The sequence below is a fragment of the Bombina bombina genome, chromosome 2, assembly GCF_027579735.1.
Source record: "Bombina bombina isolate aBomBom1 chromosome 2, aBomBom1.pri, whole genome shotgun sequence".
In the NCBI taxonomy this organism is placed as follows: Eukaryota; Metazoa; Chordata; class Amphibia; order Anura; family Bombinatoridae; genus Bombina; species Bombina bombina.
The window spans coordinates 1,355,817,593-1,355,830,250 of record NC_069500.1 but is presented as its reverse complement, the minus strand read 5'-3'; the positions used below and the strand labels follow the sequence as shown (position 1 = coordinate 1,355,830,250).

The 12,658-nt window shown below is 39.7% G+C and overlaps 1 protein-coding gene across 2 annotated transcripts in view; it reads right to left on the bottom strand.

The window, feature by feature from the left end:
- The window catches only part of ST3GAL5 (ST3 beta-galactoside alpha-2,3-sialyltransferase 5), a 260,294-nt gene that overhangs the window by 133,084 nt on the left and 114,552 nt on the right, over positions 1 to 12,658 (bottom strand). For both annotated transcript variants that reach the window (XM_053704269.1, XM_053704270.1), the window contains one exon: positions 7,683 to 7,788. In XM_053704269.1, the coding sequence (XP_053560244.1) occupies positions 7,683 to 7,788 (106 nt within the window). The remainder of the gene's footprint in view (positions 1 to 7,682; positions 7,789 to 12,658) is intronic.

Here is a 12,658-nt window from a genome sequence, read left to right as displayed (position 1 = left end):
TTATTTATCTTTTTAAACAATAACAATTTTGGAGTTGACTGTTTTAAGAACATTTTATTTAAAAGGGCACGCCTTTCACTACTTTCACTTCCAATGTATTAACTGTTAGGAGTTAAAGAGATTTCTGTGTGTATGTGCATATATTATTATATTCATTATAATCTCTCACTGTCTCTCTACATGTACAGACATGTATGGCCCTGAAAGAAGCAAATGTCACATGTTCTGTTCTATTTCTTACTAGTAGCCAAGAATCGTAACAAGAAAATCTGACCCTGGCAGTCGTTAAACACTGCTCTGGGTGTGTTATAAGCAGCTACTGGGGTAAAATCAATGCTCTGTTTTTTTACTGGGAACCATAGGGGTATAAAAATACTGCTCTGTGTGCGCTACTGGAAGTCAAAGGGAGCCAATGCTGAGTGTGAGTGTTACTGGCAGCCAAGGGGATACAATCACTACTCTGTTGTGAAAAATATGGGGTGGGGTCTATAGTAGAGCTTTGTAGATAAGTTATTGTGTGACCTTACCTACCGCCAGTGCCCAGTCCATCCAATATTTTTGTGGTGCTCAGCTGGCTACCACAAGGCAAAACATTGTTTTGTTTTTGCAAGATTAAACAAACTGTCTGCATAAAAAGCAACTATGTTTTTTTATTTAATAATTGATATCTGAGTCACACAATATGGACTTGTTCTAACACTAACACAAAAATCTGGCTTGCAGGCTGAATTATTCCTGCTTTTCTCTGTGAAACAGAAAAAGACTCTATGGGGCCTATTTATCAAAGGTCTTGCGGACCTGATCCGAATGCGGAGAGCAATACGCTCTCTGCATTTAACATTGCACCAGCAGCTCACAAGAGCTGCTGGTGCAACGCCGCCCCCTGCTGACTCGCGGCCAATCGGCCGCCAGCAGGGAGGTGTCAATCAACCCGATCGTACTCGATCGGGTTGAATTCCGGCGATTCCTGTCTGCCTCATAAGAGCAGGCAGACAGGGTTATGGAGCAGCGGTCTTTAGACCGCTGCTTCATAACTGCTGTTTCTGGCGAGTCTGAAGACTCGTCAGAAACACGGGCCCACAAGCTCCGTTCGGAGCTTGATAAATGGGCCCCTATGACTTAAAGCAGTGGTCCCAAAGCCCAGGGCCAAATGCGTCCCTCAAGATAGTTTTATCTGGTCCTCCCTTGTTTAATAGGTAAACCATTACTTTGAGCTGTCAATTTATTTTAGGGTTCTAAGAGGTGTAACTAGCTGATATTCTATATAGGCACTCACAAGACAAATATAAAGACAAAGCATCCCGTGTAGACTACTACCACACACTGCCTTTGGTAAATGTCACTTTTTATGTTGCTGTACAGTTCCAAGATGATCACTTCACTTGGTACTCACAAGATAAATATACAACTGTGTATGGCTATTGTGGGCTACAATTCCCACTATTCTCTACTACTTGGATAAATGTCACTTCTATTTCCTAGTATATCCAGTTTTGGAGCATTGACTCAGTTCAAGCGGCCCCCTAAGAGAAGAACATTTGGCCAGGGGCCCCAAGATTCTTTAAATTTGATACACCTGACTTAAAGGGACAGTCTACATCAGAATTGTTATTGTTTTAAAAGATAGATAATCCCTTTATTACCCATTCCCCAGTTTTGCATAACCAACACAGTTATATGAATACACTTTCTACCTTGTATCTAAGCATCTTCTGGCAGCCCCCTGATTACATGACTTTTTATTTATTGACTTGCATCATAGCCAATTAGTGCTGTGTTGTGTTGACTCTTAAATAACTCCATGGACGTGAGCACAGTGTTATCTATATGGAATAAATGAACTAGCAGTCTCCTGTTCTGCAAAGCATATAAAAAAGCATGTGATAAGAGGCTGTCTGTAGTGGCTTAAAAAAAAGGTAGAAATTCTGAGGTTTAAATGTAATAAAGTATATTAATATAACAATGTTGGTTGTGCAAAGCTGGGGAATTGGTAATAAAGGTGTTGTCTCTCTTTTTGAACAATAACAATTGTAGTGTTGACTGTCCCTTTAATATAAAAACTTCTAGAACACATATCATGAGCACTTCTGAGAAAGATGGGTTCATTCCCTGCTCTAACAAGAAAAGAGATAGTGATGATCTGCCACAAAGCTCTGGGTAGCATTGCCAATATAAACAATGCAATTAAAAAGGTGACACGCAGAGTAGGAAGTTTAACTAATGTGCAATAACTTTCCATCCACTTCACATTGCAGAGACTAATTGACAGATTTCACAATAGACAGGGAAATAAATTATGCATTGTAAGCTGTATTTACAGATACTCAGTTAACCCAGTTAATCAGGTTATATCAATAAGGCTGAGGTCACAGGAGGAGAGCAAGCAAATAACTATTGCAAATAAGATTTCAGAGGGATAACAAGTAAAGTAAACTAGATCTTCATTTATACAGGAACTTTATCTTGTACCCGGCAAACACGCATTTCTATTATCTGTTGTTTAGAATGCACAAAGTTACAGTTGTGCAATCTCAGCAGGTAAACAAGTCTTCCGATAATATCAACACAGGGATTAATCCCTTAAAGTGAAGGTCAATTGTGACGAATTAGTGCCCGGTTTTTAATAATCCTATTTAAAACAAGGGCACTTTAATTCATCAAAATTGACGTTTCAAAAGTTTTCTTCAAAAACTTACTTTTTAATCCTGAGAGCAGCTGCAGCGCTTCCTCCGCCCATCACAAGCCCTTTTCGCAGGTCCAAAATGACAAATCCGGCTTCATCCAATCACGACATTCCCTCAGGCCATGATCCCCCGGGGGGAACAGCGTTATTGAAGGAAGCCGGATTCGTCAATTCTGATGTAAGCAGAGGCTTCTGACGACCGGGGGAATCGATGGAGCAGCTTTCAGGATTAAAAGGTAAGTTTTTGAAGAAAACGCTTGAAATGTAAATTTTGATGAAATAAAGTGCCCTTGTTTTTAATAGGATTATTAGAAACTGGGCACTAATTCGTCAAAATTGACCTTCACTTTAAGGACCTTTCAGAGAAAAAAAAATTGCCCAAAAGACCGGAGAGCAGTGTTATTATTCTTATTATCGGTTATTTGTAGAGCGCCAACAGATTCCGCAGCGCTATAAACATAGGCGCAATACAAGGAAACATTTATAGGGATCAGACGGGTAGTTGGCCCTGCCAAGAGTCGCACTGTTGTAGTCAGCTCTAAAGAAGGTGATCTACAAACAGCTGGACTCTTAGGCTTACATGCTAAGGGGGTTCAAGGGGATAGCAATGGAGGAGAGGAACTGGTATAAAGGAAGGTTAGTGTAGGTTGTATGCATCCCTGAACAGTAGAGTTTTTAGAGAGCGCTTGAAGTTTTCAAAACTAGGGTAGAGTCTTGTGGAGTGAGTCAGAGAGTTCCACAAGATGGGAGCCAGTCTGGAGAAGTCCAGTAAACGGGAGTGTGATGAGGTAACCAGAGAGGAGGAGAGTAGGAGGTCATGAGCAGAGCGAAGGGGACGGGAGGGAAAGTATCTGGAGACAAGGTCTGAGATATAGGGGGGAGCAGTGCAGTTGAGGGCTTTGTATGTCAGAGTGAGAATTGTGCGTTTATGCCTGGAGGCAAGAGGAAGCCAGTGAATGGATTGGTAGCGAGGTACAGCAGATGAAGAGCGATGTGTAAGGAAGATGAGCCTGGTAGAGGCATTCATTATAGATTGTAAAAGAGTTAGGCGGCAGCTGGGGAGACCAGAGAGGACAGAGTTGCTGTAATCGAGGCGGGAAAGAATGAGAGTGGATTAAAATCTTAGTTGTGTCTTGTGTAAAGAAATGTCTAATTTTAGAAATGTTTTTAAGATGGAAGCGGCAGGATTTAGCCAAGGACTGAATGTGAGAAGTGAAAGAAAATCTCAGTCAAGTGTGACCCCAAGACATTGGGCATGCGGGGTAGGGGTAATGATGGAGTTGTCGACAGTTATAGAGAGATTGGGGGTGGAGATTTTGGAAGAAGGGGGGAAAATAAGGAGCTTGAGAGGACATCCAGGAAGAGATGTGAGAAAGACAGTTAGTGACACGGGTTAGCAAGGAAGGAGATAGGTCTGGTGTAGAGAAGTAGATTGGAGTGTCATCGGCATACAAATGATATTAGAAACTGTGGGACTTTATTAGGGAACCTAATGATGACGTGTAGATTAAGAAAAGAAGGGGTCGAGGACAGAGCCTTGCGGTACTCCGACAGAAAGTGGTGACGGGGCAGAGGAGGCCCCAGAGAAGGCTACACTAAAGGTATGGTTTGACAGGTAGGAAGAGAACCACAAGAGGGCTGTGTCACAAATACAGAAGGATTGGAGGGTTTGGAGCAAAAGAAGGTGGTCAACAGTATCAAAGGCTGTGGAGAAATCAAGGAGGATAAGCAGAAAGAAGTGGCCTTTTGATTTTGCTGTAAGTAGGTCGTTGGTAACCTTAATGATTGCTGTCTCTGTGAAGTGATGGGGACGAAATACATATTGCAGTGGGTCGAGGAGGGAGTTTAATGTAAGGAAATGGGATAGGCGTGCATATACTAGCTTTTCGAGAAGCTTTGAGGCAAGAGGGAGTAGGGAAATAGGGCGGTAGTTGGATGGGGTTTTTTGAGGATAGGTGTGACCAGTGCATGTTTCAGAGATGAGGTGAAATATGCCGGTGCTGAGGGAGAGGTTGAAAATGTGTGTGAGTATAGGGGTAAGGGGAGAAGAGAGAGAGGGGAGCATCTGTGAGGGGATAGGGTCAAGGGGACAGGTAGTGAGGTGAGAGCGCAGTATAAGTGGCAAAACTTCTTCCTCAGTAACGGGAGAAAGAGCTAAATTTATGGCTATGTGGGTTGTGGTTGATTGCGAGCGTTTGAGGGGGTGAGAGAATGGAAGTATGTTGAGAGCTGATTTCGTTTCTGATGGAGTCGATTTTGTTATTGAAGCGGGTGTTTGCAACATTGTCCAGTTACAAATACAGCTGCCATAGACTGCTATGGGCACATGCACACTCCTGAGCTCCTATTGGCCTACCTAGGTTTATTCTAAACAAAGAATATCAAAAGAACAAGACAAATTTGATAATAGAAGTAAATTAGAAAGTTGTGTAAAAACACATGCTCTATTTAAATCACTAAAGTTTAATTTTGACTTTAATGTCCCTTTAAACAGAAATAGAGGCTTGGTTTTTTGAATTGCATATTAACACTATATATTTATATTATTTTTTTTAGTAGACACCCCAATATATTGATCTAGGCCCATTTTGGTATATTTAATGCCGCTGTTTTGCCGCCAATTATGATAATATAAAAAGTTACATAATGAAATTACTTACATACGGTTTGTGCAGTCATAAAACAAATGGTTGTAAAAGCTTCTCTGGGATTCCCCTTGCTCGGAAATAACAGACATACATGGCTTTGCCATTGCTTTTTGGTAATAAGAAGGCCGCTAATTGCAGCTGCTCACCACACCTCTGAAATTCCCAGAAGTGAAGGGGTTAATCAGGTAGCTTGTCAGGTTAAAGGAATAGTCTAGTCAAAAGTTCATAAGTCAGATAAAGCAGGCAATTTTAGGCCACTTTCTAATTTACTCCTATTATCAATTTTTATTTGTTCTCTTGGTATTTTTATTTGAAAAAGCAAGAATGCAAGCATAGAAGCCGGCCCATTTTTGGTTCAGAACCTGGGTAGAGCCTGCTGATTGGTAGCCACCAATCAGGAAGTGCTACCCAGGTTCTGAACCAAAAATGGGCTGGCTCCTAAGCTTACATTCAAATAAAGATACAAAGGAAACAAAGAAAAAATAATAATATGAGTAAATTAGAAAGTTGCATGCTCTATCTGAATCATGAAAGTTTCATTTTGACTAGACTATCTATTATTATTTTTTTAGATTTTATTTTTCTGCAGTGTAGGACCCCCCTACCCTCCCACCTCCTTGATCCCTCCCATACAGCTCTCTAACCCTCCCCCTCCTAGTGGTTTCAGTCATCTTAGGTACTGACAGACAACTGTTTATACATAATGTGCATTTTTAAAAAAAAAATAATTTATAAATAAATAAAATATTTCTGTAATGTAGCAGCCCTGCCTCCCCCTCCTCTCCTCCCCCGTGCAATCGATGATATTGCAGGGTGCCCTCTCCCCTCTTTTAATCCCCTTGCCGTAGTGTAGTGGCTCCCTCCCTCCATGTAAATTTTTTCCGGAAGGGTCTTTAATGAGATGCACAGTTCTCAAAGTAAAAACTTGCTATTAAAACAATCACTGAGTGGTCTCATTATACTGACTAGGCCTCTTACAGAATCTCTCCAGACCAGAGAGCTTTAGAGAATTGGGCAACTAGTGAGACCTACAAAAACAATGCTATAGTATCAGTTTCAACTTAAAGCGACATGAAAAGCAATTTTATTTTTCATAATTCAGATAGAGCATTTGATTTTAAACAATATTCTAAGTTATTTCTATTATCGATTTTCTTTTGGTATCTTTTGCTGAAAAGCGGGGATGTATGCTTAGGAGCTTAGGCCAGTTAGGAATCGATGCAAATGAGTGTATTTTCTTATCTAAGAAATCTCTGTGAAGCATGTTGCAGGGTAGAAAAATATCACCATGCTTAAAAGAACATGAAACTCAAAATGTTCCTTTCATGATCAGATAGGGTATGCAATTTTGAAAAAATTATACACACACACATATCCCAAAAATTGGAATTTAAGAATCCAAACTTATTCTGAAAGCCAAAGTTTTTTATTAATACTTTAAAAAAAATATATATATATTAAAAATTAAACATTATCTGCTTGTGTCTTTGTTTTTTATTTTTTACCTTTCTGATTATAGTACTGTACCATATTCCTGAGAGGAGAACATATATGCACAATATAAATACATATTTTACATATTTAGCACATATATGCCTTTAAGAGTAATTGCCTTTAAGAAAAGTTACACTCTGCTTTTTCTGTTCTCCAAGCAGTGTGCTTATCTTGAAGAAAAAGGGGGAACACTTTCCAATGAGGGGTACTGGTGTGAGAAACTATTTGTTTAATTTTTTTGATTTTTTAAAGCTCTAGACCAACAATTTTTGTGAAAAATATTTAGCATAATATGTAGTCATACCTGATACACTAACTGTAAATTATAAGATAGCTAAGGGGGGACAGACTAAATTGAAGCAGACGCAATTGCAGTCTAGATCAAGAGAGAATACACCTGGCACATCTGCAGCGTTAAGATGCCAAGTAATGAATTTATAGTTTAATCATCACATTGCTATTACTGCCTTATCTTTATTTTAACAAGTTCATAAAAAACAGTGCTATGATTATACTGCATTCTTGTCTTAGCCTCCATTTATTATCAGTGCTGGGAGACCCTTTAGCGAGATAGAACACCCCATGTGTGTGTGTATATATATATATATATATATATATATATATATATATAAACAGTATATATATATATATATATATATATATATATATATATATACATACATACATATATACCCCTGTATAGTGCTGTGAAAAATGCTGATACTTTATCATTATGATAAATTCTAAATAATAATAATATCAAAAACATTAATTCATGTAAATGTACAGAGATTGTTGGCAAAATAGCATAATTTAACAGTCAATTAAATAAAAATAAATAATATTAAGAATCTTACCTGCATACGATCAGCATGGACCTTTCTGACATTACAGCTTTCATAAATAAATCCCATTTCACAGAGGTAAAGGAAACATAATATGAATACTAATACCATACAAAACCTAGGGATGAAAGATAAAAAAAAACAACATACAATTACAACTCATGACAGTCAACTGTAAAATAATAGTTTAGTAAATCAGAAATGGACAAACACAATAAATACCTTTTTACAACAAATTCTGTCAGATCAAGAAGACTTTCCAATTTACTTTCATTATCAGTCTCTTTATATGCATCAGCTACAACTGAATATGTGCAATAAGTCACAGTGCATACATATGAGTCTGTGACTGGCTGATAGCTGACACATGGGGCCCCATTACATATGCGGCATCGCCCGCAAAAGCCGGCGACACCGGTTTTTACGTGATTTTGGTATTACATATACGACATAGCATACAAGTTACGCGTGTATATTTCACCCGTCACAATTTTTACTCCCATAAGCTAACATGGGACCGCGTCCCAAATCGGTATCCAATATTCAGCACAAGGACTTACGTGGCGAAAATGGAAAAATCTTACTCCATTTTCACCTCACCATACTAAGGCAGCCGCAGCAGGCCTTGCGCTGAGTATGGGAGCACCGTAACTCCCGAAACTGCCTGCAAAAATAAACTAACACCTAACGCATGCGCAATATCTATCTACCTGTCAACCGCCAACCCCCACCGCAATAACTAATAAACGGCCAGATTACGAGTTTTGTGTTATGAGCGGCTTAGTACTAACTTGCAAGTTATTTCCACTGCTCACCTCCCTATAGCGCTGCTATTACAGCTTTGCAAAAAAACGGCGTTAGCAGGCAATATGGCAGCGTTGAGCTCCATACCGCACACAAATACCAGTGCTGCTTTGATTTCCCCATAGACATTAATGGGGAGAGCCGGCTAAAAAAAAGCCTAACACCTGCAATAAAGGAGCGTAAAGCTCCGTAACGCAGCCCCATTGATTCCTATGGGGACAGAAAAGTTATGTTTATACCTAACACCCTAACATAAACCCCGAGTCTAAACACCCCTAATCTGCTGCCCCCGACATTGTCGACACCAACATTACACTTATTAACCCCTAATCTGCCGCCCCCAACGTCGCCGCCACTATACTAAAGTTATTAACCCCTAAACCTAACCCTAACCCTAACGTAACCCTAACCCTAACCCCACTAACTTTAACATAACTAAAATAAATCTAAATAAAAATTACAATTAATACCTAAATAATTCCTATTTAAAGCTAAATATTTACCTATAAAATAAACCCTAAGCTAGCTACAATATAACTAATAGTTAGGTTTTATTTTTATTTCACAGGCAAGTTTGTATTTATTTTAACTAGGTAGAATAATTATTAAATAGTTATTAAAGTGAATGTAAATTTTGATGCTAAAGTGCCCGATTTTTAAAAATTTGATTATAAACAGGGGCACTTTAAGTCATCAAAATTTACATTTCACTCCTGTTGTGAAAAAAAACTTACCTTTTAATCTTGACAGCAGCTCCAGCTTCCTCCACCCGTCGCAAAGCCTCTACCTGGGTCTAAAATGAGGAATCCGGCTTCCTCCAATCACAGCGTTGAATCAGACACTGATTCCCCCGGGGGGGGGGGGGGGGGGGGAAGCCGTGATTGGAGGATGACCTATCCATCATTTCTAACATCAGAAATGGCTTGCGACGACCGGAGGAAGCTAGAGCTGCTGTCAAGTTTAATAAGGTAAGTATTTCTTCACAACGAGTGAAATGTAAATTTTGATGAATTAAAGTGCCCCTGTTTTTAATTGAATTTTTAAAAAATGGGCACTTTAGCATCAAAATTTGAATTCACTTTAACTATTTACTAACGGCTAGATTTAGAGTTTTGTCGGTAAGGACCCGCGTAGCTAACGCCGGCTTTTTTCTGGCCGCACCATAAAAATAACTCTGGTATTGAGAGTCCACATAAAGGCTGCGTTAGGCTCCAAAAAAGGAGCGTAGAGCATATTTAACGCAGCTTCAACTCTCGATACCAGAGTTGCTTACGGACGCGGCCAGCCTCAAAAACGTGCTCGTGCACGATTCCCCCATAGGAAACAATGGGGCTGTTGGAGCTGAAAAAAAAACCTAACACCTGCAAAAAAGCAGCGTTCAGCTCCTAACGCAGCCCCATTGTTTGCTATGGGGAAACACTTCCTACGTCTGCACCTAACACCCTAACATGTACCCAGAGTCTAAACACCCCTAGCCTTACACTTATTTACCCCCGTAATCTGCCGCCCCCGCTATCGCTGACCCCTGCATATTATTTTTAACCCCTAATCTGCCGCTCCGTAAACCGCCGCTACTTACATTATCCTTATGTACCCCTAATCTGCTGCCCCTAACACCGCCGACCCCTATATTATATTTATTAACCCCTAATCTGCCCCCCACAACGTCGCCTCCACCTGCCTATCCAATCAGCCAATCGGATTGAACTTGATTCTGATTGGCTGATTCCATCAGCCAATCAGAATATTCCTACCTTAATTCCGATTGGCTGATAGAATCCTATCAGCCAATCGGAATTCGAGGGACGCCATCTTGGATGACGTCCCTTAAAGGAACCGTCATTCGTCGGGAAGTCGTCGGAAGAAGAGGACGGATCCGCGCTAGAGGTCTTCAGGATGGAGCCGGTCCTCATCGGATGAAGATAGAAGATGCCGCTTGGAAGATGATGGTTGCCGGTCCGGATCTACTCTTCTTCCCGGATAGGATGAAGACTTTGGAGCCTCTTCTGGACCTCTTCAGCCACCGGATGATGGATCGCCAGCCCCCGCTTGGGTTGGATGAAGATTTTGGAGCCAGGACGGATCGGTGATACCTGGTGAGGTGAAGACAAGGTAGGATGATCTTCAGGGGCTTAGTGTTAGGTTTATTTAAGGGGGGTTTGGGTTAGATTAGGGGTATGTGGGTGGTGGGTTGTAATGTTGGGGGGGGGGGGTATTGTATGTTTTTTTTTACAGGGAAAAGAGCTGAACTTCTTGGGGCATGCCCCGCAAAGGGCCCTGTTCAGGGCTGGTAAGGTAAAAGAGCTTTGAACTTTAGTAATTTAGAATAGGGTAGGGCATTTTTTATTTTGGGGGTCTTTGTTATTTTATTAGGGGGCTTAGAGTAGGTGTAATTAGTTTAAAATTGTTGTAATATTTTTCTTATGTTTGTAAATATTTTTTTATTTTTTGTAACTTAGTTCTTTTTTATTTTTTGTACTTTAGTTAGTTTATTTCATTGTAGTTATTTGTAGATATTGTATTTAATTAATTTATTGATAGTGTAGTGTTAGGTTTAATTGTAGGTAATTGTAGGTATTTTATTTAATTAATTTAATGATAGTATAGTGTTAGGTTTAATTGTAACTTAGGTTAGGATTTATTTTACAGGTAATTTTGTTATTATTTTAACTAGGTAACTATTAAATAGTTCTTAACTATTTAATAGCTATTGTACCTGGTTAAAATAATTACAAAGTTGCCTGTAAAATAAATATTAATCCTAAAATAGCTACAATATAATTATAATTTATATTGTAGCTATATTATTATTTATTTTACAGGTAAGTATTTAGCTTTAAATAGGAATAATTTTTTTAATAAGAGTTAATTAATTTCGTTAGATTAAAATTATATTTAATTTAGGGGGGTGTTAGTGTTAGGGTTAGACTTAGCTTTAGGGGTTAATACATTTATTAGAATAGCGGTGAGCTCCGGTCGGCAGATTAAGGGTTAATAAGTGTAGGCAGGTGGAGGCGACGTTGTGGGGGGCAGATTAGGGGTTAATAAATATAATATAGGGGTCGGCGGTGTTAGGGGCAGCAGATTAGGGGTACATAGCTATAATGTAGTTGGCAGCACTTTGCGGTCGGCAGATTAGGGGTTAATTATTGTAGGTAGCTGGCGGCGATGTTGTGGGGGGCAGGTTAGGGGTTAATAAATATAATACAGGAGTCGGCGGTGTTAGGGGCAGCAGATTAGGGGTACATAAGGATAACGTAGGTGGCGGTCGGCAGAGTAGGGGTTAAAAAAATTTAATCGAGTGGTGGCGATGTGGGGGGGCCTCGGTTTAGGGGTACATAGGTAGTTTATGGGTGTTAGTGTACTTTAGAGTACAGTAGTTAAGAGCTTTATGAACCGGCGTTAGCCCAGAAAGCTCTTAACTACTGACTTTTTTCTGCGGCTGGAGTTTTGTCGTTAGAATTCTAACGCTCACTTCAGACACGACTCTAAATACCGGAGTTAGAAAAATCCTATTGAAAAGATAGGATACGCAATTGACGTAAGGGGATCTGCGGTATGGAAAAGCCGCGGCTGAAAAGTGAGGCGTTAGACCCTTTTTTGAGTGACTCCAAATACCGGAGGTAGCCTAAAACCAGCGTTAGGAGCCTCTAACGCTGGTTTTCACGGCTACCGCCAAACTCCAAATCTAGGCCTAACTAAATACAAATTTACCAGTAAAATAAAACCTAACCTGTCTTACACTAACACCTAACATTACACTGCAATTAAATCAATTACATTAATTAAATACAATTAACTAAATTACAAAAAAAAATAAACACTAAATTACACAAAATAAAAAACAGAATTTATGTTTACCTGATAAATTACTTTCTCCAACGGTGTGTCCGGTCCACGGCGTCATCCTTACTTGTGGGATATTCTCTTCCCCAACAGGAAATGGCAAAGAGCCCAGCAAAGCTGGTCACATGATCCCTCCTAGGCTCCGCCTACCCCAGTCATTCGACCGACGTTAAGGAGGAATATTTGCATAGGAGAAACCATATGGTACCGTGGTGACTGTAGTTAAAGAAAATAAATTATCAGACCTGATTAAAAAAACCAGGGCGGGCCGTGGACCGGACACACCGTTGGAGAAAGTAATTTATCAGGTAAACATAAATTCTGTTTTCTCCAACATA